Raw genomic sequence first — 24,680 nt, forward strand, 5'->3', positions numbered from 1 at the left:
CTTTGACAGTAAGATAAAAGAAATAGGATATAAAATCATTAAATGCTGCCTTCTCCACGGCCCTGAAGTCCTAGATTCACATTTATGTAATAAACTTTATATCATTGGGTCTAAAGATGCAATTTATGTTTTAAGATAAATGTTGAGAAACTATTATTTAATGTCTACAAAGACACTATAGGTAACATGTTTTTATCATTTTTATTTTGTTTTTAAGAAAGTTAAACAAAATGTTTTTAAAATAACCAGTGTAAGAGCCTGGGAAACCCCAAACAGAATTTTGGTGTTTTTAATATTGAAATAATTGAATGCAAAATCAATGAAAGTACGTTAGAAACACTAAGCAAATTTAGATAATGAGCAAAAGCTATCATTTAGCACATAGTAAATCACCAGAAAGTGGTCAGTTTATGCCCAGATCCTGAGGTCTGGGATACAGAGTTGTTGAGGAAATGCTGTCAAAATGAGAAATCACAGAAAGAAAAACCCGACTGCCGTGGTAATATAGTTGATCTGTTGGGGAAAGTGGGGATTTAGAGTTCCTCTACCTGCACTTGCGGCCTGAACTGAGCTGGGTCTGTCAGAGCTGGTGGACACAGCTCCAGGATTAAAGTGCCTTCCTGCTTTATTGCTGGGAGCCCCTAGAGAGACGAAGCCTGAAGAAGCATGTTTAATTATGATGGTACTTAAGGCAGTTTTGATTTAACCACTAGTAAATATTTATTGAGTGCCAGGAGCAGGAATTAGTTGGGTTCCTTGAGGTGTTCTCAGCTGGTGCTGGTACTTCCAGTTTGAGGCCTCTGGTCCACGTGGGTCTGGTGGCTTGACTGACTGAGTGCTCTGTGGTAGGCTTGTGCCATTCATGTCTTTTTCTCTCCTGCTTGCAGTGGTTGGAGACCAGACCTAACAGACAAGTGTGTCCAGTTTGCAAAGCTGGCATCAGCCGAGACAAGGTCATCCCGCTCTATGGCAGGGGCAGCACCGGGCAGCAGGACCCCAGGTGAGGCCTTGAGGCATCTCTCACGCCCACTTCTCCCCTTGGACGTGAAGCCATTTCCATTCAGGACCCCCTCACCCCACCCTTTACTTAGTGCTTACAGACCCTCAATTTTGAGGCAGGCAGTTGGGATCCAGATGGGAGTCAGCCAGGAGGAGAGGGGAGCCAAGTTGCCACTTGCTAGACTGTAATACAGATATCCACTGAGCGTCTGCCAACAGGCAAGCAATGTGCCAGGCAGTGCACACATCCTCACAATTCCAAGTGTGCAAAGTGATGTGAAGGAGCAGCCTGGGAAGCAGGATATCCAGCAGGAGAGTCTGCAAGGAGCAGAGTTGTTACAACAGTAAAGTATAAAGTACAAGGGGAGGAGGGGACAGTGGGCCTAGGAGGCTTTGTGAAGTTTGAGATACAGGAAATGGAGGTGTGGTTGGGTCCAGCATTCTGCAAACACAAGTACTGAGAGCCGTTCATGGTCTGGCGTGCACATGTGCACACACATAGGTGCGCACGTACACACACACACACACGACCTCCCTGGCAGCATCTCTTACTTTCTCCCTCTCCACCACAGCATATCCTGTACCCAGGCATATTGGGCTTACCCTTTCACATTCATGGTTTTGTTAGTTTTCCCTCTGCCTCTTCTGCCCTCCCCAATCCTGCTCAGCCCCCTCCTCCTCCTCTAACGTCTGCCCATCTTTAATGAGCAGTCCTAAAGCTACCTCCTCCATGAAGTAGCCCTTCTTCCTCACATTAGTTGCTCTCACCCCTGCTTCTACCCCATTTAGTTGATACCTCTATTAAAGAAGTCCCTTTCCACACTGTGTTGTGATTGGTTGTGGCCCCCTTTAAACCATGGACACTTCAAGAGTAGAGTCGGTCATCAGTCTTAGTATTGGTAGCATCCTGCCTAGTGCCTGATAGGTAACAAGCCCTCAGTCCAATATTTGAGGGAGGAGTGATAGAAGGGGCTAGAACCCAGAGGCAAAAAGAAGAGTGTAGAGTACTTGCCCAAGAGTAGTGGGAGGTAAAACTGCAGTTAATAGGGGCAGATCAGAGAGACCCTGAATCTCAGCCCGCTCTGCTGGCAGACCATCTCTGTTTCAGTTTGGATTTGGGATTTTTGACATCATACGTCACATAGGTCCAGCGAAGATATCTGGCTGGCATTCGTAACCAGTCTGGGTCAGGCTCTGAGAGGAGTAGGCTGAGTGCAATGTGAGGAACATCTTGTAACAGCCTGAGTGTCTCCCTGGTTTTCTATACAGTAGGGAAAAACGATTGCAGGTAGAACAGAGTTAGTGTTTGGTTTAATTTGACGTAAGTTCATGTGCTGGAAGGAAAGGGCGCTGTGACCCTGCCCCTGTTGATGAAGAGCTCGCAGTCCACTCAGGGAGCAGCGGAAAGCATTTTGTAATAGACTTATTTTACACCGTTTCTGTTTCAGAGAGAAGACCCCTCCCCGTCCTCAAGGACAGAGGCCAGAGCCGGAGAACAGAGGGGTGAGGAGAATTCCAGGAAAAGTCTCTAGAAATAAACCCATGACTTTAGAAGTTTCTCTCTTGGCCTTTTTCTCCTTGATTGTAAAAGTAAAGGAAAATTTGTAAGAGACAGAAAGGAAAAGGGGGGCAGGGAAGCACTTAGAATCACACCATTCAGATAACCACTGGAAACATTTTGGTCTGTTTTCTTTTCTATTTTTCTATAATTACCTATATATGCATGCAAATTTTATACATCTATTTATCTGTGTATTTTATAGATATATGTGCTTGTATACTTATGTGCATACATATGTATATATATTTTTTTTTTTACAATATTTGGCTCCTGTTTTGTAACCCTCTTTTGAAACTTTATTCATTCTATGGTAAGTGCCTTATGTGTGTTGGTCATCATGCTAGGCACTGGTGATATATCAGTGCACGTAGCAAAGATCCCTGCCCTACGGAGTTTACATTGTCAGAGGGAGAGAGAGATCTGGAGATTTTACATGTCAGTAATATTTTATTTAATGGCTGTTTAGTGTTCAGATGCACAGACTTAACATAATTAGTCCTTTGTTGGACATTTAGCTGCTTCATTTTCTCTTTTCTCTTTTGAAAATAATCTGATGAATTTACAGATAAATTTTGAGCAGGTTCACAATTATGAGGATAAATTCTTTTTTTTTTTTAAAGATTTTATTTTTCCTTTTTTTTTTTTTTTGAGGACGATTAGCCCTGAGCGAACTGCTGCCAATCCTCCTCTTTTCGCTAAGGAAGACTGGCCCTGAGCTAACATCCATGCTCATCTTCCTCTACTTTATATGTGGGACTCCTACCACAGCATGGCGTGCCAAGCGGTGCCATGTCCGCACCTGGAATCCAAACTGGCGAGCCCCGGGCTGCCGAAGCGGAATGTGCGCACTTAACCACTGCACCACTGGGCCGGCCGATTTTTCCTTTTTCTCCCCAAAGCCTCCCGGTACATAGTTGTACATTTTTAGTTGTGGATCCTTCTAGTTGTGGCATGTGGGATGCTGCCTCAGTGCGGCTTGATGAGCAGTGCCATATTTGTGCCCAGGATCTGAACCAGTGAAACCCTGGGCCATGGAAGCAGAGTGTGCGAACCCAACCACTTGGCCACGGGGCCGGCCCCAGGCTAAATTCTTAGAAGTAGAAATTACTGGCTCAAAAAATTTGCACATTTGAGACCGGCCTCGTGGCTGAGTGGCTAAGTTCACACGCTTGCTTTGGCGGCCCAGGGTTTCACATGGCCGGACGAGCGGTGCCATGTCTGCACCCAGGATCCAAACCAGCGAAACCCTGGGCTGCCAAAGTGGAGTACGTGAACTTCAACACTAGGCCATGGGGCCGGCCCTCTAAAAATTTTTCTTGTTAAAATATTAAAGAAATTTTAGGGGGCCGGCCCCGTGGCCAAGTGGTTAAAGTTCCATGTGCTCCACTTCAATGGCCTGAGTGCAGACCTACTCCACTCATCAGCCATGCTGTGGAGGCATCTCGCATACAAAGTAGAGGAGGATTAGCCCAGATATTAGCTCAGGGCTAGTCTTCCTCACAAAAAAATAGATATGTGTTAAAGAAATTTTGAAAGCAAAATATTTACCCACACTACCCGAATTCCAGAACAAATATATTTTCATTTCTCCATCTTCTCTTCATTTGTGTGATGTATTTTTATGTAGCCATCACCATTCTGTTTGTTTCTTTAAAATTTAATTTTGGCAGTATTTTCCATAGTGCTCTGTAGTATTCTCTTTATTATTTTTAAAGGCTGCTATTTATTCCATTGAATTTTGGTGCATTATAATTTGGGTTTGCATTATAATTAGTTGCTTCCAGATTTTGCTGTTGTAAATAATGCTACAGTGACCATCTTTGCACACGTATCTATTTTCTTATTTTAATTTTGGCATTTCCTTAGGATTCCCAGGAGTGGGATTATTGAGTCAGGGATCTTGATAGAAACTGAGAGTCTCTTCTCCATATTACCCTCAATAGTAATACCAGTGAACGCTTGTTGATAATTATTATATGCAAAGAATTATATCTTAAGGGCTTTATATGCACGATCTCATTTAAGCCTCCCATCAACCCATTTAACAAAAGAAGAAACTGAGGCCCAGATAGGTGAAGTGACTTGTCCAGAGCCACACAGACAAGGCTGAAACCCAGATCTGGCTGGTATGAAGTCCCTGTTCTTGACTACCAGGCAGCGCCACTTAACCTTCCCAAGCTCTGGTTCCCAACAGAGTATTAGCTCCTAACCCAGGAATCAGAGGCCCCAGGAAGTCAGAGGCCCTGGCCTTGATGACTGCAGTCCCACACCTCTAGCATTTACAAGCACCTGCAGCTGCCAGTGATGCTTTTTGCCTTCTCTGCCCCAGGTACATAAACCCACCAAATGTGAGGACCTGTGCGATTTGTATAGGGGTTGCTAAAAGGGATGCTGTGGGGTCAGTCTTCAGGATTGCACTGGGTGAAGTGGTGTTTCCTGATGAAACAGTTGCACCTTCCTGGGTAAGGCAGCTTCGGTCCCAGGAGCCCTCAGACTCAACCATGCTGGGTCTGAGTAGGAGGCATTTCTGCACTGAGGAGATGGAAACCAGTTGTTTCCTTCCCTGTAGGTTTGCCCTCTTATTAAACCGGCTGTTAAGCTTTGTAGGTGGTGCCACCCAACAAGAAGTTTGGAGCTAGATGCCAGACTGCTCAGTATGGGATAGGGAGCAGCCACTTTCATGACTTGCAAAACACTCACAAATGACAGCCAATCAGCTCTTTGTGGAGAGCAGTTGGCCCAATGATTACTTCTTCTTTATTTTTTAATCATTTGTTCTAGAGATCTACCCAGGGATGTGGGAGAGGAAGAGATTTTTTGGTAAGGTGTGCAAAATAAGAGCATGGGTTTTTGGATCATATTGACCTAGTTTTAGGTCTAAACTCTACCCCTTACTAGCTGTGCAAACTTGGTCAAGTTATTTTACCTCTCCGAGCCTCAGTTTGGTCATCTGTAAAATGTGGCTGATGCTGATGTAAGAATTAAATGCAATTAGAGTAGCTTGTGCTTAACACAGTGCCAGCACAGAATTAGCACTTACAGAATGGGAGTTCCTTACTCACAACATTAGGATTCCTGCTGAATCTTCTCATGTGAAAGATGATGCAGTGTAGAACATGTATGGGGAAAAGCTGAGGATGACGTACCAAACTCCCCGCAGTGGATATTGGTGGGAGGGGCAGTGAAATGGAGGGTGAGTAAGGAGAGCTCTAACTTTCTGTGTCGATTATTCTTCTAATGTATGAATTTTTTTTTTAAAGATTGCCACGTGAGCTAACATCTGTTGCCAATCTTCTTTTTTTCCTCCTTCTTCTCCCCAAAGCCCCCCAGTACATAGTTGTATATTCTAGTTGTAGGTCCCTCTGCTTGTGTTAAGTGGGCTGCCTCCTCAGCTTGGCTTGATGAGCAGTGCCATGTCCATGCCGACGATCCGAACCGGCGAAACCCTGGGCTGCTGAAGCAGAGCGCGTGGACTTAACCACTCGGCCACGGGGCCAGCCCTTGAATTTCTTATAATAAGCATGTATCTTTTTTTTTTTTTTTTGAGGAAAATTAGCCCTGAGCTCACTGCTGCCAATCCTCCTCTTTTTGCTGAGGAAGACTGGCCCTGAGCTAACATCCATGCCCATCTTCCTCTACTTTATGTGTGGGACGCCTACCGCAGCATGGCTTGCTGAGCGGTGCCATGTCCACACCCGGGATCCGAAGCAGCAAACCCCGGGCCGCCAAAGCGGAACGTGCGCACTTAACCTCTGCGCCACCGGGCTGGCCCCAGCATGTATCTTTTTGTAATCAGAAAAAAGTTAAAGTATTTTAAATTTTAAAAATTCTCTGTAACAATATTAAAATTTTAAGGGAAAATACTTATACCTATGTCTTGTCCACATACCTACATATTGTCATGTACTTGTGACCATAGTATTCAGTTTTGTCTGGTAACTTGGTCACAAGAGTTTCTCTTGCTGCAGGGTCAGTGTGTAATGGTCCTCAGACAGCATGTATCAAGTTTCTGATCATGACCTCCATTGTTGGTTAATTAGATTTCCACTTATTTGCTATTACCGATAATGTGTAGCTTGTTCTAATATTCCCTTGTAATTGGGCGTAGGAGTTATTGCCAATTTTGCTGTTACAAAGTATGTAGAAAATTTTACTGGCTAGTGTGCCACTCTGGGAAAGAGCCTGGAGCTCTAAGAACCCTGACTTGCGTCAGCAGTGTTTTACCTTGGGTCAGAGCCGGTCCTTTCTGGCATTCACAGCTCCTTCGCTGGGACCCCTTGAAGGCTAGAAAGGCAGAGTGGCCACCTGGTTTGAGGCCTTTGCTTTGGGGTCTAAATGGGGGGAAAAGATGTCCCCCCTTGGAAACAGGTGGCAGGAGAGGTGGATGCCACATTTCAGGTGACGTGTTTGATAGGTGTAAGAGAAACCTGCTTCTTGTTCTTATTTGCATTTCTTCCACGCAGGGATTTCAAGGATTTGGATTTGGGGATGGTGGCTTCCAGATGTCTTTTGGAATTGGGGCATTTCCCTTTGGGATTTTTGCCACAGCATTTAACATAAATGATGGGCGGCCTCCTCCAGGTAAGACCCTAATTCTTTGGTAATCCTGCTTGAAGCCTCCTTGGAATTCGGCAGTATAAAGGTTGCAGATAATTGTCACTGCTTGGATAATCAGCCTTTTCAAAATATGCTGAACTCTTTTCAGATTACTGGTAGTTATGCTAATGATATCGCGCACTTACCAAGTATTAGGCACGTTCACAGCACTTGCCATTATAATTTTGGGGGATCCTCACAACAAGCCTTTGAGACAGGTGTGCAGTTAGCTCAGTTACAAATGTTTCCCAAGACGTACCCCATGCCCATAAGATGAAAAAGTATAAATGATACCCACCTGAGGAAAAGCCTAGTCCTGTGCATACCGCCCACTTTGACCATTTGGGGGCAGCGAGGGGCAAGGCGACCCTGCAGGAATCATGGCCTCTCCATTCTCTGTCCAGCTTCCCTCAGGACACACGTGGGGCTGGTCCCAAGCCCCAGCCCTTTGGGAACCCTTCTTAGGTGTGCCACTTGCTGCTGCCTTTCTCCGTCCAGCCAGCTTGAAGGTGTCAGCTGCATTCAGTGTAGAGCAGGGTGGTGAGGTTGGTGCCCTGTACTGTATCGCAATCTGACCCCTGGGCCAAGATCCTTCCCATGGAGTCTGCTGAGATGCCAAGGTCAGTTGAGCTCTGTTTGCACTTGTTGGAGCCTCATGTGTACTGGGCACAGTGTGGAGTACAGAAGGGACCAGTGTGTGGTTCCTGGCCAGGAGCTTATGCTCTAGGGATAGAAGCCTACTCCTGCATTCCCACCCTGGTGCTTGGCACATAGCGGGCAATCGGTAAGTCTCTGTTGACTGCCTGCTTGCATGAGTCCATCAGAGCACCTGACTGGGAATAGTACAGCACCCAGAGATCTTGGGAATGCCCCTCCTTACTTCATCTACTGCAAAGGTTTCTCGTGTGTTCACGTTGTTTTCTCAGAGGAAGGAGACCCCAAAGGGCAGGGGCATGCTGTACTCTGAAGTGGGAATAGAGCCCTGGGGAGGCAGCAGGAATTTGCCTGGTAGCTTGCTTCCCTCCAGCCTGGTCCAGAGCTCACCCTGCGTTCCCCCGGTAAACAGAGTTCCACAGCCAGGCTGGACTCTGAATCATTTTATCTCCCTGCCACAATCACAGACAGTTTTCCCTTGTAATGTTTGGTACAATTTGCCCATCCTGGATCTAGATTCTCTTACTCTCCTTCCCCCAAAGTCAAGACAGAGAGCTCTACATAGTAGCTTTTCTTAAAGCAGAGAGGAGTGGAGAGCCAGCCTCTCAATCCACTTCTGCCCCTATTGGCTGTGTGATGAGGGAGACAAATCATTTTGACTGTCTGGGCCTTAGTTCTCTCCTCTGGAAAAGAAAGGCATTCCGTGTGGGGCTCTCTGAGACCCCTCCAGGCTCAAAAGTGCCAGAATCTAGAGACTACGTGACTCGAGATGCGGTGTGCAGAGAGGCTGAGCACGCAGCTGCAGAGCTCTGCCACCACCTCCTGAGCCTTGTGATCTCCGGCAGGTCACCTCCTACCTGTGCTTCACTTTCTTCTTACACAAAGTGAGAGGAATAATACCCACCAAACAATAATGTGTGTACAAAATACTTAGCACACAGAAGATGCTTAACAAACAGTAGCTTTTCTTTTATTATTTCTTCTAAGAGTTTCCTGTTTTATTTGCACCTGCAGGCCAAACCCTCTTAGGATAAATTGGAGACCTTATCCTCATTGTTATATTATTCCATGTGTTTTCGTAATTCCAGTTTTATTTTGCCTAATATTATTTGGGGTTTGGAAAGCTTTTTAGTGTGCAGGATTCTGTTGTAAAGAGATGAACAGTGATGCTCTCCACTTCTGGCCCAAATGGGCAGTGTGCACAGCAGCAGCATTCTGACAGTCTCTCTTCTCCCTCCTGTCTCTGCAGCTGTCCCTGGAACGCCCCAGTACGTGGACGAGCAGTTCCTGTCACGCCTCTTCCTGTTTGTGGCCCTGGTGATCATGTTCTGGCTCCTGATTGCCTAATGCTGGGCTCCTGGCCTACATCCATGGCAGGGCCTCTGGACTGGTGACACACCACCCCAGCTCTTGATGTTTGACTTCCTGGCTAATCCTGACCCCTGGAATCAATGGGGTCAGTAATACATCAAGGAGTTTTGCTTCTCCATCAGAGCTTTCGGACTCAAGACCAGCTGTCGAGGACCCTAGAATGTGGCCACTGCTGGGAACACCCTGCTATCCTCAGTCCTTGGCATTGAGTCATCTCTCATGGGTTACACCATGAAATCCTGTTCCAGCCAGCTCAGCAGGTCCTGACTCTGCACAGGGAAAAGGCAGGAAGAGCAAAACTGGCAGTACAGTGTCACCTGAGTTTAATACTACAAAAACAAAGGGATGAACCAAATAGTACTTTCTTTTATCTCTTTAAATACCCCTTGACAAATGACCTCTGAAATCCCTAGGGCTCCTCATACAGAGAGGTTCTCCTTCCAGGTCCCAGTGCTGCTCTGTCCTATTTCCTCCTCCTCCTCAGCAGAAATGCAAGAAATTGCTGTCCTATAAAGATCATAATGGCAGCAGCTGGAGCTGGAGCCACTTCAGGAATTCACCAGAGACCCAAAGATCTTTTTTTGGCTCTAGGGTGTGCTCAGTGTCTTTGGCCCCAGAGATTGGCTTGAATGACCTCCTGGTTTCCTGGATTAGATTGTCCCTGGAGACATGTGGCTTCACTCCCAGATTTCCCATCAGCTTTCCCCCCAAAACTATGTGCATCTGCCTCTTGGCTAGAGGGCACACAGCCTAGACTGCTGCCGAGCCGGGACTGACTGCTGCCTGTGAGGAAAGACCTGCAGTCAGGACTCCGGTGGGATTCCGAGCTCTGATGGAGGAGCAACCGAACAAGCGGCCCTGTCCGCAAGGCTGCAGAAGCTCCGGGTGCATCCTCTCCCAGACCTGCCCAAAGGAAACTGGGGGCTTTGTCAAGTCAGTCAAGCTGCATGTTGAAGACCACCTTCCTCAGAAGCTAAATTGTTTTTAATGAAGAGGCAGGGAAGGGGGAGACCAGCTTGTGACCCTGATTTTGGTGTGGCTCAATGGATTCTCCTGAAAACTCCTTGTGTGTGTTCTAAAACCAGGGAAGCCTGGGACTGCAGAACAGGCAATCCCTGATGATTTGTAAAAGCCAGGCACAGGACCTGGGGAGCCTCAATATAATCATATGATATGGTCTTCCTGTGGAAGTCTTCCCCTGGAAATTTCCAGGGGCACTCATTCTTCCCAAGCCTTTGATTTGTTTTTCAACTTCACAAGCTTCTTCCTCCGAATCTGATTGAAGGAGTGCGGTGCCAGGCAGGAAGACAGGTCACTTGATGGAATGGTTCTCACTCTGCCAGTCAGGTCTCTTCCTAGAAATCCATCTCCTTACAGGAGACGTCGAGGGTGGGGGGAGGTGGACTTCCTCTGGGGGCCTCTCTGTCACTTCTCCAGTCCACACTGCTCCTGGCTTACTCCCAGCAATAGCCAACAAGTGGTAGAAAGCCCCACTTAGTGCTCTTTTCCAGATATGGCTCTGCATAGTGTGTGAACCAAGACCTTGAGGAAGAAGTTGAAGGAAGCCCTCCTCCCCTCTCCACAGCCCCACCCATTTCCCTTGTACCTGTCAATGCCAGAGTTCAGTGTTTAAACAGACAAAATGTAAGTATTGGATAATAGGTGGTTCGTTTGCTGAATTCATTTGGTAGGAATAAGCCACCACCTTTACAGTGTGCCTGCTGGATTTTAAACGTCCTTGGGGGCACCCACTTAAGAGTGCTCTTTTTATTACCTTCTGGAGATCCCCAGAGTCAGAGGGTGGCCCCTGGAGTTTCTCAGCTGAAGAGGATTGGTGGGATTCCCTCAGTGCAATGGCTCCACCTAGTGGTGGGTGAAGTAGAGGACTTCAGTCAGATGGTCCCAGAAGAAAGGTTAAAGGGTCGTGGATAGAAAGACGAATCCCTTGGACTCCTTACGAAATGGAGTGAGCCCTGGAGAGCACCACCAGCAAAGGCATCCCAGGAACCTGTTTGCAAAGCCAGGTTGGCCACATGCCCTTTGATTTTAAAGCTTATAGGCCCCCACTCATCCGCCTCCAGGAGCTGGGGCAGGAGAGCTGACTTGGGACTGCTGGCCCAGCCCCGACAGGGAGCCCCCTTCCCACTGCCCTCTGCCAAGGCAATACTCCCTTCTTTTGTGTGTATTTTCTATGTTCTTTGCCTCCACCCCCCGCCTGCCACCTTTGTGGGTTAGGACCAGGTCCCAGCCACAGTCAGAAAATGACACCATGTACAGTGACACACCTTGACCAGTCACTGATTTTCACTGTTGTGAAAGTGATATGATTTAGAATTAAACAAATGGTTTTACATTACTGTGAGCTTTGAACTTGTCTTTGTCATGGGAGGTGGTGAATGGGTTGAGGAGTGGCCACACCAGTCTGGCCTGTGGGAAGCACCTGTGCGTCCTTGGAAATGTCACACTGAGGATGAAAGTTCTCAGACAGCCATCCATAATTAGAGATTAGAAGCATAGGTTGGAGGCCTGGCTTCATACACAGTCTTGCCCAAGGTGTGACCTGTCTGACAGGCAGCCCTGGCCCTGAAAAGTGCATGGAATTCCTAAGCTTGCAAGCTGCCATGATGGAGCTTAGCTTGTGGTCTGTCAGAGCCTTGAGGACAACCAGGTTATTCAGTGTCTTCATCTCTCCGCATGTTCCTCAACAGGGCAGGTGGGCCCCCACCAACCCCTCTTCCTGGAGCAGAGGCTGTGCTGCTTCCTGAGTTTCCTCAGTAGCAGAGTGTGAGATGGAAGATGGTGAGGATACAAACCTGGCCCAGCCTCAGGCTCCCCAGCACACTAGAGCTACGGGTCATCCCTCTGAAAGGAGATTTTTTTCTTTTCTCCCTCTTACACTCTGACCTAACAGTTATCAAGTTGAATAGCGCCAAGATATACATTTGGCCCTCCTTATCCGTGGGTTCTGCATCCGTGGGTATGGAGGGCCCACTAAGGGACTTGAGCATCCATGGATTTTGGTACTCGCGGGGGGCTCCTGGAACCCATCCCCCATGGATACCCGGGGACAACTGTAGTAGGAAATGGAAAGATAAGGGAACTTCAGGAACTCATAAGCCCAGCATCCGGTTTGGACCACAGAGGGCAGGAAGAAAGAGAGCAGTGTTCATCTTTGCTTACTCAAGAGTGCTGGGACCAGAGCAGCTGGGTTGAACTTTGTCCTTGTGGGGCATCGTGATCCATTTCCTTGGGCCCTATCCTTGTTCCTTCCTGGTCATTTGGACACGTTTCACATGACCTAAATCTGATCTAGGGAAATGACAGTTGCCAAAGATCCAGCACAAGAGAATCAAATGGGAGGAATCTCAGGGAGCAGGTGATGTGGCCAACCCCTCCTCACACGGAGGACCCCAATCCACTCCCAAACCCAGTGAAGGGAAGTGGTTCTCAAGGCCCCTCAGCCTGCTAGCAGCTGCCAGAAACCAGTCTGGTGTCCCGACTCCTCGTCCAGTGCTCTTTCCTCCACAAAGAGGAGCCCGCAGGGCAAATCTAGTCCACAGGTGTGTTTCCTTTGGCCTACATGGCATTCTTAGAATTTTTTAATGTTTCCAACATTTTAAAAAGTGGGAAATTTCACTTAAAGACCTGGATTTTTGGCTTGTCGTGAAAAACTGGAAGATCTGGTGTGCTGGGTTCATTTATATACCTACTTGGCCTTGCTAAGGATCTGCCCCTGGAATGCTGATTGTACCACCTCCATGCCATCTTTGACCTAGAGATTATATACTGAGTGTCAGCTTACTCATAGTGGCACAGAGAAATGGCTTCTCTGAGCTGGAAGCTTCTAAGAAAAGTCCACTTTCAACCCCCAAAGCTATTTGTGGGGTAGACCTGGTTTCTCTCTATTCATATTCTTGATTCCAAACACTCCTGGAAAGAGCTTTTGACTGGGAGTCAGAAGACCTGGGTTTCCATCCCAGCTCAGCTCCTAATAAGCTGAGCCATTAGGAGTCGAACTTGTCCCCTTTGGTCCTCAGCTGTCCCCATCTGTAAAATGGGCTGAGGATCCTCTGCGTTGAGACCTCTGGCCTGAGCAAAATCACGCTTACCAGCTTGGCGCCCACAGAGGGCGCCAGGGCCGTCGAGGAGCCCAAGCCAGGGGGCGGGTCCTGGTCCGGGGTCTGGGGGCGGGTCCTGGCGTCGGCGGGCGGGCCCCGGTGCCAGGTGCGGTTTGGTCCTCCCCGGGCGCCGTAGGCGGCGCATCCCGCTGGCGCCCGGGGCTGAGGTCCTCCCGCGCCTGAGGCGGCGGCGGGAGCTGAGAGTGGCTGCCGCGACCCTGCTTCTTCCGCCGCACTTCTGCGCCCCCGGGACCATGGCCGAGGAGGCGGGTAAGGAAGGGCCGCGCCGTCCTGTCCCACCGTTATCTCGGAAGCCCGGGCCCGGGCGCCCGAGGGGAGCCGGCGGCCTCTCGGGGGTCTCGGGCTGAGTGGACGCCCCTGGGTCCGGGTTCCTTAGAAGGAGAATTTGGAAAGTGAGCACAGCGCACCTCGAGGACTCGGAGGTTGTGGGGCTCCGGGAATTGGGGGGCCGGAGATAGAGCTGCGCGGGGCAGGAAGGTTGGGCGGCTTCCCGCGAGTTGAGGTCCCCGGGAGGAAGGGATGCTGGCTCTGCCAGGGGGCCAGCTTTTTTTGTGGACCTCGCGACTGCAGGTCCTCAAATGAAAACCCTTTTAAGGCAGCTAGGGGGCCTGGGTTCCCTTGGACTGAGTGTTTTGTGGAATATGGGGAGTACGGGATCCTCGGGCTTCTGGGCAATTAGGAGGGGATGGAGAATTGCCCCGGGTTCTGGGTTTTCTGGGGGAAATGGAGGAGAGTATGACTTTCCCGATAGGATCCAAGGCTTCTCGTGGGGTCCTGATGCCTGCGGTCCCCTGGGTCTTGGGGCTCTTTGCGGGGGAAAAAGGAGAGGGTGGGCTCCCTTGGGGTTTAGGACACGGATCGAGGCTGGGGAGAGATTGGAGCATTCTTCCTGGGGAAGGTAGGCTCCCTGGGGTTTTGAGCCCTCCCATGGGAGCCGGGTCCTCCCTTGGCCTCTGTGAGACAGGAGAGGAATGGGGCCAAACACCTCCTGGAAAGAAGAGCTGTCTAAGGGTGAAGGTTAGCTTCAGGGTTAGGTTAGCTGGCCCTGCAGTCCCCTCCCGGTCACCTCACACACCACCCTGCAGCTTCCTGCCCTCCTGGCGTGTCCCCCAGCACCAGGGACTTTCTGTTGCCTGTGTTTCCCAGACACCTGTGTAGGTGGCTCAGTCTCTAGGTCGGCTAGGGTCAGCGTCCAGAAGCTTTCTAGAGGTGGCAGGAGGGACTAGTGGAGGGGGGACGTTGTCCTGGATATCTACCCCCGCTTCCTGCCTTTCAGCCTGTGGACAGTCACTTCCTGCATCCTGAATACAAGAACCAGGCCACCAGTGGGTCACTTCCTCACCCTGGGAGCGTAGGATTTTCTCATTCTTGATAATAGGCTTCTGGAGAAAGAGGGCTAGAGGTAGAAATGCTGCCTGTCCCTTCATCTTTTGTTTTTTTGGCTTTCAAAATTCTTCAGCTCATGATTTCCGATGACTTTTTCTAACCTCTGTGTAACATAGGTGTCCTGTCTTGAACCTTGATTCTCAGAAACTTGCAGAAGATCTTAGAGTACAATGGTGTTTATTACATTTTCTCTGAGTAAACCAAAAAGCTGTCTAGAGGCATTAAAGCCTCTAGATGCATTAGTTTATACGTTCTTCCATAAGAGTATTTGTTAGATACTTCTGTGCCATGTACTTAGCCAAGTGCTGAGCAGTATAGTGATGAACAAAACAGACACAGTCCTTGCTTTGTGGTGCTTGCAGTCCTAGAGATGGACATTAAATAATTGAGGTATCAATTGAGATAAATGGTACAATATTCAGGATAAACAGTTGAGATAGTGCTATAAGAGTGCAGCAGGGGAAGGAGAGTGGATAGGGAATACTGTCCTTAAAAAAGCAAGTTTATGCTAATCCCTGAGGATAAGTAGAAGTTAATTCAGAAAAGAAAGGGCAAAGAACATTCCAGGCAGAGGGAACAGCATAAAAAGGCCTTGAGGTAGGAAGTCATGTGGTGCCTCTGAAGAACTGAGAGAAGGCCAATGTGGGTTTTTTAGGAATGGGGAGACTAAGACTCAGAAATGATTTGTTCAGGGTTCCATAGCCAAATAAGCCATGGTCAGAATTCATATTTTCCAATTTCAAATTCAATACTTCATCCTCTCTATATCACGAACACCAGAATGAGGTTGCCCATGGAGTCAGAGAAGGAAGTAGGACTTAAAGTTTTTCTTGTTCTGTCCAAACTGTGTTCCAAGACAACTCAGATTCTTGTGTAACAGGAGAATCAACAAGAAAGAAATCAAATATTTACTGAGTGCCTGTGATGTCGAAGGCACTGGGCTGGGCCGAGTTTCACCTCTTATGAATTTTAACAGATGCTAAAGCCGGGAGAGACTTGTGATAATGTAACTCCTCATTTTACATGTGAAGAACTGAGGCCCGGGCAGGAAAATGGATTTGTCCAGGGTTGGTGAACGAGTGGTAGAGCCAGGGCTAATCTAGGAGTTCTCCCCGCAGTGCTCTTTCCAGTATTCCAGGCTGCTTGAGACACAGGGCCTGGCGCACAGGAAGCCCGTAATAAGTATTTGTGGAAATGGATTTGTGGTTTACACCTTCAAGAAATTCACTGTCTATTGAGAGTAATTAAGAAAAAAATGGACAAATCAAGACACATTGTTATAAGGCTTATTTGCAGTAACATGGAATTTCAAAGGTGGGAAAGAACTCTGTACACATATTCATTCCACAAATATATATTGAGTTCCTACTGTGTACCAAGCACTTCTAGGCCCTGGAGGATACAACTGGGAACAAAGTAGACCAAATCCCTTCCCTAATGGAGTGTGTGTTCTGGCGGGAGAGATAGACAATGTGTAAATATATGAATATCATCCATTAGGGCTAAATGCTCTGAAGAGGAATAAAGTAGGATAAGGGCATAGGAGCAGTGGGAGGTCAGGGGAGCCTCTCTGGTTAGCGACATCTGAGCAGAGAACTGAAGCAAGGAAGTGAGCCATTTAGATATCTGGGGGAAGAACATTCCAGAGAGGATAAAAGAGAATGAGCAAAGACCCTGAGCCAGGAATGTGCTTGGCATGTTTGAAGAACAGCAAGGTGTCCAGGGTGGCTACCAGATTTGGTCAGGGAATGCTTCTTGAAGGAGGTGAGGTTTGAGAAGTCTTAGGTAGGTTAAAAAAAGGGGGTGGGGGCAGGATGATATCCTGGTAGGGAAGAAGCCTGTGGGAGTAGGAGGGAAAGGTGGTCAAGTTTCAAGGTCTTCACAAGGGTGGGGAATTCGTATGTGTGGTAGAGATGAGGATTGGGAGTGGAGGAGTCAGAGGAGGTGGAAGGTAAGGCTGAGAGGGTGGGTGAAGCCAGACCGTGGAGGGTTTAATGCCAGGCTTGTGGAATTTTCCAGTCTGTAATAGAGACCATAGGTTCAGAGGGAGGAAGAGTCATAACATGGGCATTTTGCTTTTAGACAATCAATCTGGCATTGGTGGGCAGGATGGATTGGACAAGGGTGAGACAGGGCACCAGTCTGGAGGTAGATAGAGTGGGCCCTGAGCTGAGGTGTTAGTGATAGGAATGGAGAAGAAAGCACCAACCAGTAGGAAATGCCTCTTGTCATGGGCAGAGCAGTGTGACTTGGATGGCCGTAGATATGGGGTGGAGGGAGCAAGGTAGGACCCAAGAGAACCACAAGGTTTCAGAGCTGAGTAGAAACCCATCATGTTCAACGGGCTGTATTAGGCTTTCCACATTCCTGGTGGATTTTCCGCACCTTCTGGAAGCTGGGCTGATACCCACCCCAGGGCTGGCATCTGATCAGTGCAACCTGGGGGGGGCGGGGGCTCAGGGCATACGGGGGGGGGGGGGGGGGGGCACCCCAGGCATCACTTTGGCATTTCAGTGAGAGGACCTGTGAGAACTGTGGCAGTCTCTTACAAGTCTGTTTTCTTTCTCACCCCTCCCCTTTCTTTATCCAGTAACAAGAATTAGACTGTTTTACCTATTAATTTACATCCAACAGTAACTAGAATGTGAAACCGTTGCCTGGTTCTATTAAAGTATTCCTTGAGCGTCCACCCTGGGATTCTATTTTGTCAGATCTTTTGCCTGTAATTTATTTTTCCTGGAAAGAAAGTCTAAAATGTAAAGATACAGACTTTGGAGTTTAGCAGACCTATGGTCTAATCCCAGCTCTAACACTTGTTTGCTGAGCATTTCAGTTTCCTCTTCGGTAAAATGGGAACAGTAATAGTCCTTCACAACTAGTCCTCATCATGGGATCTTTATGTTCAGTTCGTTCGTGCTTGCATAGTGCTGAGAACGCTGCCCGGCACACGATAAGGACTCAAAGTAGTTGGAGTTTTTTCCCTGTTATTGACAATGGTAGAGAACTGCCATCTGGGAATATGTGAATTGGTGAACTCGTCTTCTGATAAAGAGATTCTCTCTAGGTCTTCCTCCAGATAAGAAAATGCCTGCTCACTCATAGCCGAGTAAACTCACGGTTGGAAGTGAGAACCTGAGTGCCCGAAAGCCACAGGAACCATCTGTTCGTTTGTTTCTCTACCAGGTGTCTTATTACTGTGCCGAGCTTGCCCTGCCCCCGGCACCTGGTTTGTCCCTTTCTGACGTGTGTTATTTCTCTACATATCCTTGTCCCTCACGCCCCATGAGTACTCACCAAGGGCCCCCAGCAGTTTGTGGCCTAGTCTGTGTCTTGCAAGTGGACACATAGAAAATATTTGCTCAATTTGTGTTGAAAACGTTCCCTTCAGGTTTTAGAGGTTAGCGTATGCAGCTCAACCTTTACTCAGCCAACCCCCTAGATATACATGAAGGAAGGAAGAAAAGCCACTCTCAATTCATTTGCCAACTAAATGCCAGGTACTGCGGGAGGTATTTTCACATATATTGTTGTTTCTCTTAATCCTCTTGGTAATCCTGTAAAGTAGGTGGCATTATCCTCTTTTTTAAAGATTAAGAGACAAGCTCAGAGAGGTTAAATAATTTGCCCAAGGTCACAGAGCCAGGTTTCAAATCCAGGTCTAACTCTAGTTCTTCTGCTTGACCCTCACAAATTTCTCCTGATGAAGAAAAGCAGAAGAGAACAACAGCAAGAATGAAACTTTCTGAGATGCCTGTGTCTGTACATAGACATTTTTTTCACCTGAATGAGAAGCCCCTGGTTTGGCGTCACAGACTCTCAGAGCTAGAAGGAATCGTTTGACGCCTCCTTTTATGAAGGAAGAATCTAAGGTCCAGAGAATTTCCAAAGCTCCTTTAAAAATCATCTAATCTTTTTTCCTTAGACACTCCCTTTGGTAATATTTGGTAAGCTAGTGAGGTGGAAAACCCTTTGGGATATAGAGGAAAGTATCTAAAGGAATGTTAATCATTACTGTTAGTCTCGTTGGTAGTCACTTCATTAAAATGTGATCTTTTCTCTTTTGGCTGTTCCCCACGAGCTGCTGCCCTGCCCCTCTGCTTCCTGCTTTGTCCTGAAACAAGTGCAGTTTATACACCTGACCTGCCAGATCCCAGGGGTCACAACAGTTACCATACTTGTTGTTTTGCACTCCACTGAATTGGCTGGATTTTGTTCCTGGTTCTCATTGCCTGGTGGAACATGAGAAGCATCAAGGATTTTTCTCAAACAAGAGGATCGGGTCTGTGCATGTTGGTTCAGGCTAAGCTTTATGGTCTCATGAGGTCTCAGCACTTGGGGATTTCTCACCACTTTGAAGTCTGAAAAGGACTAGTTTGCAGAAACCCAGCTCTTAGACCGAGATTAAGGTGAATGTTAGTGTCTTGTGGGAAATGCACGGGCTCTGAGCTGAGCTACCAGGCCAAGCCCTTCCACAGAACAACTGTGTAGTCTTGAGCAAGTCTCAGCTTGTCGGAGGCTGCGTAAGATAATAAAAATGCGACTGGTCTGGTAGTCTCAGAACTTGGGTTTGAGCCCCTCCCACATCAGCTTTCTGATGGTTAGGCAGCTCAATTCTCCTTTTCTTTTAGAAAAATGAAAGAATTAGATTAGAGTAGATGATTTCTAAAGGCCCTTCCAGCCTTACCATCCTTGCATCCTGCATAAACTGAATATGTTTTATACTAGTATTCAAAAGAACCTGAAGGTGAGAACTTTATAATGAGCCATTTGGTATAATTCTCATCTTGTTTACATTACACATTTACCACTTCTTATAAGCAACAAATTCCAATAACTGTCAGGGCACATTTTTCTGATTATTAAACATTTAATAAGAGCCCCTTATTATTTGAGGCTACTGAGGACATTGACTTAATCAATCTCCCTTTCTGGACTCAGTCAGTAGCCACTGTTGATAAGTCTGCAAATATGAGAGGTAAATACAGTAGAGGGAGAGAGTGAACAAACTGGTACAACAAGGTGTTTTCCTGGAGGAAGAATTTCCTAGGCAGACTGGACTCGGGATTGGTCTTCCATTGGGCCTCACGGAAATCTCCAAGACTGTATTATTATACTTCTCTCACCTTTCCTAGAGTGAAGGTTGTCAGAGAACTAGGATCATGGACTTTCAGGGCTGTAAGGGAGCTGAAAAGGCCAAGAGTATTCTTTGGAAGAACATCTGGGCTTGGGAGGCTGAAGGCTCTGCGTGAATATCCTTGCTCAGGTAGAACATGATAGGCTGAGGCCTGTGCACCTAGATGTGACTTTACCTGTAGGTAGTCAGCCTGAGAGCCAGAACACTTTTCCCAGTTGAATCATCCCTGCTGACGGTGGGAGCTTATCTTTACAGCTGGCAGTTGGATCCACTTTTTCAGTTGGATTTGTCACACAAAGGAGTATCTGTTCTGCACCAGGCTGTATGCTAGGCCCTAGAGATTTGAAGATGATCAAGGTGCAGTGTTTGCCCCTTGGAGCTGGGGGTGGAGGGAGGGACTGGAGGAGACAGAAACATAATGAACTGTAATTACAGAATAAATAATATAAAGCAGGCATAGACAAAGTGAAAGAAACACTGCCTACCTTTGGGGGACCATCAAGGAAGGCTAGATGTTTGATTAAGGAAAAAGGTGGGTAAAGTATGCTAAACACAGAGAATAGCTTGAGGTGTGAATGTTAGGATGCAAGAACATGAATGTGTGTGGCAGGAATAGAAAGTAGATCGAAATGTGGCTAGAGCATCCTTTGTAAGGGATGGTGAGAGATAAAGGTTCTTTAGGGCCACCTTGCGGAAGGCCATTGGTTCCTACAATAAATGTTTATTGAGGCTGTAGCAGACCGGTTTTGCTTTCCCTAGTCCTTTGGAGCTGACAGTAGCTGACTTTAATGATGTGTGGGGAGTTTGTGTTCCTGCCTCAGGACCTTTGCACGTGTCTCCCCTACCCCAGTCTCCATTGTTATCCTTCCTTCCTCCTTTTTTTTTTGAGGAAGATCAGCCCTGAGCTAACTATTGCCAATCCTCCTCTTTTTGCTGAGGAAGACTGGCCCTGGGGTAACATCCATGCCCATCTCCTCTCCTTTGTACATGGGACGCCTACCACAGCATGGCTTTTTGCCAAGCGGTGCCATGGATCTGAACCGTGAACTGCTGAGCCGGGCTGCCAAGAAGCAGAACCTGCGAACTTAACCACTGCGCCACCAGGCCGGCCCTCCTTCCTCCTTTTTACCTGGTTAATTTATATTCATCCTTTAGAGCTCAGCTTGGAAATTACTTCCCTAAGGATTACTTGTTTGCCCTACCGCACCCCCATTTTCCTAGTTATGAACTTGATATCTCCTTCATGCTACTTGCCCCAATTATAATTAAAATAATTATGTTATTGTTTAATATCTGCTCTATGTTTAATCGCTCTCTTGTTTGCTGCCCTTTTCCCAGCACAGTGTTAGACACATAGCTGGCATGCAGGAAATATTTGCTCAAAGAGTGACTGAAGCGTGTCCATTGAATTTAGCAATAAACGGTCACTGTTGCCCTTGGTGAGACAGTTTCAGAGAAATGGCGGGGGTGGAAGTCAGATTGCAGTGGATTATGCGGTAAGTGGGAAGAGAGGAAATGAGGGGTAATGTGTAAACAACTTTCTAATACATGTGGCTGTGAAGCGTTTGCAAGGGTGGTAGCTAGAGGGGAAAATGGAGTCCAGATTTTTTTTTTTTAATGGGAAAGACTTGAACTTATTTAAATGATAACTGGAAGGAGCCAGTGGAGAAGGGAGTGGTGGTAGAGATAGTGGAAAGAGCATATCTTCTGAGAGGTGGGAGAGGATGAGTCTAGAACAGGAGTGCCGTGCTCACCAGCTGAGCCTTTGTTCTGTAGACATCGGCGAGTCTGGGTGAGCCAGCCAAGATGGTGCAGGGGACGGGGAAGAGAAGCCAAAGACCTGAACTCCAGCTGCGGTGAGGCACAGGGAGGGACTGGAGAGAGATTGGGCAGGTGGAACCAGGTGGATGTGAGAGAAGCCAGTAGGGGTCTTGATTTTGTGTCCGCAGTGCCTACCACAGAGCAGGTGCTAAATAAGTGTTGATTGAATGGCTTTGAGTTTCTCGGGACTGGAGAAAGGAGGGCAGGCTCTAGAGGGTGTGGCGATAGAAAGTATCTCGAATATCCTCCTAGTGGAAAGTCTTGATCCTTTTCGAACTTTGGAAATAGCCAGAAGTTGTAGAGCCAAGATGTTGAATTGTTAAGTGGGTGGTCAGGTTACAGACTATTCCTTTTGGTTAACAAGTAAAAACAAGACACAAGGTGTGACTTAAAATAATAAGATTTGCTGGGAGTGAGCCAGCCCTGATGGCCTAGTGGTTAAAATTTGGTGCACTCTGCTTTGGACGCCCCAGTTTGCTTCCCAGATGTTGAACCACACCACTTGTCTGTCAATAGCCATGTTCTGGCAGTGGCTTACATAGAAGAAGCAGAAGAACTTACAGCTATACACAACTTTGTACTGGGGCTTTAGGGAGGAAAAAAAAGAGGGAGATTGGCAATAGATGTTAGTTTAGGGCGAATCTTCCTCTGCAAAAAGAAAGAAAGAAAGATTTGCTGGGGGTGGGATGTGGCAGTTCACAAACTGACTCTGAAAACCCTTCCATGTAAGACTTCCAAAAATGTTTCAAACTGGTACCTCTAGACTTGGAAGATTCATTTGGATGTCTGTGTTCATTAAAAACCCTCTCACTAATTCACTGTCTCCCCCACTGTCCATAACCCAATTTGAGTGAGTCTCGCAGACTTTCTGCCTTGGAGTTTTTGTGAAGATGATGGTATAGTCTCTGGCCACAACCACCCAAAAAACAAAAAGCCCCAACTGACAGTCTGAGAAGTTTAAATCCAGGAGGTGATGGGCATGTATGTCCTGTCGCTGTGGAACTAGAGGAGAGGAGTGGGTGGGTCGAGGTTTTAAAGCCTTCTGCCAGCTTATTTAACTCTCCTCAGGGCTATCTGCCCTGGGTGCCCCAGAATGCTGCTGAGCAATCTTGAAGTGCCCGGAGCCGTGCATTGTCTATTCATGGCCCCTGTGTCTATGAAACAAGATTCGGTGACTGTCACTGTGCCTGTGGCAGTCTAGAGTTACCCAGAGAGAACAAAGCTGCATACACGGAGCGCACAAGGGAGTCTTGTAACAACCTTGTCCCGCTTTCTAGGGCTGAGTCAGGTACCACAGCTTGAGCTCAGCTGCCCTCTTTATTTCAAGAAGGTGGCATCTGAGCCACACCAGGAGTATTGTGTTTTGTCGCTTTTGGAGGAACGTGGATCGACTCTGTGCTATTACCCATGTTCCACAGCTCTTTTGCATCCTTTCTCAGCCTTTGGTAAACGTGCCCCATCTTTCAGGGCTCAGCTCAAGTGTCAGCTTCCCCTTCAAAGACTTTCCTGACTCCTCTCAGTGGAATAAGCAGGAATTAACATGGCGGAGTGGGAAGAGCATGGGCTTTAGAATGAGCCAGACTTGAGTTAAAATGCTAGATCTGCCACTTGGCCTGTCACCACCAGCCCCAAGTTATGGTTCTCTCATCTATTAAATGAGTATAATAATCCCTGTCTCACAGGATTGTTTTGAGAATTAAATGAAATCGGGTCTGTGAAAGCACCTAGCACAGTTCTTGGCATATAGGAGATGTTCATTAGATGTTTGTTCTTTGCCTTCTGTACCTATAGCTTATTTCTCTGAGCTAAAATAGCACTTTGTTTCTACCTCCGAAATAATATGTAAATGAAAAATTACAATATGGAAGAATGTCTCTTTTCCAGTGGATTTGCTCCTGGAGGAGCATGGATGGTGTTATCCAACAGTCTCCAACATAGAGCTTTACATCAAGAAGACCCATGATGTTAGCTGAATGAATGAGCTCCTGGACTAGGTGATGGGAAACCAGAGCTTTGGAGGAATAGGAAAAGGCAATGATGTATTTAACCTAGAGAGAAGTTTCTGGGTGCTGGCTGGGAACAGTCGTAAGAAAGGGTGACCCTGAAAAGAAAAAGACCTTGTTCATTTCATCTACTCAGAGCTATGAGCAAGGCTGAAAGTTCAAGGAAAAGGCAAGTTTTGTTTCAGTGGAAAAAGGAACCATCAGAACCATTTTTAAAAAATGGAATGAGATTGGGGCTGGCCCCATGGCCGAGTGGTTAAGTTCGCGCACTCCGCTGCAGGCGGCCCAGTGTTTCGTTGGTTCGAATCCTGGGCGCGGACATGGCACTGCTCATCAGACCACGCTGAGGTGGCGTCCCACATGCCACAACTAGAAGAACCCACAACGAAGAATATGCAGCTATGTACCGGGGGGTTTTGGGGAGAAAAAGGAAATAATAAAATCTTTAAAAAAAAAAAAAATGGAATGAGATTACTTTTGAGGCCTTGAATTCCCTGTCCCTGGAGAGATGAGCAGAGGCTGGATGAGTGCTTACTTACCAGAGATCCTCTGGAGGAGGAAATTGTGCATCTAGCCGAGCATTGGCCCAGCCCTTTCAATATGAGTCTCTTAACTCAGTTTTATTCTACACAGTAGAAATCCCGTCCCTGTGCTCCGTGCTGCTTCAGCCTCTGAACCCCTTGGTTTTGTGTGCAGGTGAGGATGCCTGGAGGTGTCAGGGCTGTGGGGACCACGTCGCACCAAGCCAGAGATTGTATAGGACTGTCAATGAAGCCTGGCACAGTTCTTGCTTCCGGTAAGTGGGCCTGTCCTCCTGTCTTTGCCAGTGCAGTAAGGGCCAGGCACTATTTCATGTTCTGAAAATGCAAAAATAAGCTTCTGACTTAGGGTTTCCATTTCGGTGTGAGTGAGCTGGGGGCAGGGGCCGGGGTGTGCCAAGGAAGGGCACATGAGCAAACGTCAGGTGTGGCCCCCGACACCAGGTGAAAGTGGAAGAGCCATAAATGGGCCAGCTG

At 47.4% G+C, this 24,680-nt stretch overlaps 2 protein-coding genes across 3 annotated transcripts in view; both read left to right on the plus strand.

Annotated features, from left to right (window-relative positions):
• Nucleotides 1-11,537, plus strand: part of RNF185 (ring finger protein 185) — a 30,096-nt gene extending 18,559 nt beyond the window's left edge. Inside the window, exons 4-7 of the mRNA XM_046640363.1 lie at nt 888-1,000; nt 2,448-2,502; nt 7,024-7,141; nt 9,060-11,537. Coding sequence (XP_046496319.1) covers nt 888-1,000; nt 2,448-2,502; nt 7,024-7,141; nt 9,060-9,157 — 384 coding nt within the window. The 3' untranslated portion in view covers nt 9,158-11,537. The remainder of the gene's footprint in view (nt 1-887; nt 1,001-2,447; nt 2,503-7,023; nt 7,142-9,059) is intronic.
• Nucleotides 11,538-13,415: 1,878 nt separating this feature from the next.
• Nucleotides 13,416-24,680, plus strand: part of LIMK2 (LIM domain kinase 2) — a 54,921-nt gene continuing 43,656 nt past the window's right edge. The window contains exons 1-2 of one of the 2 annotated variants that reach the window (XM_046640124.1): nt 13,416-13,569; nt 24,361-24,460. In XM_046640124.1, the coding sequence (XP_046496080.1) occupies nt 13,554-13,569; nt 24,361-24,460 (116 nt within the window). In that variant the 5' untranslated portion in view covers nt 13,416-13,553. The remainder of the gene's footprint in view (nt 13,570-24,360; nt 24,461-24,680) is intronic. The other variant, XM_046640128.1, reaches the window with a different exon arrangement.

The sequence above is a fragment of the Equus quagga genome, chromosome 15 (genome assembly GCF_021613505.1).
Source record: "Equus quagga isolate Etosha38 chromosome 15, UCLA_HA_Equagga_1.0, whole genome shotgun sequence".
NCBI lineage: Eukaryota > Metazoa > Chordata > Mammalia > Perissodactyla > Equidae > Equus > Equus quagga.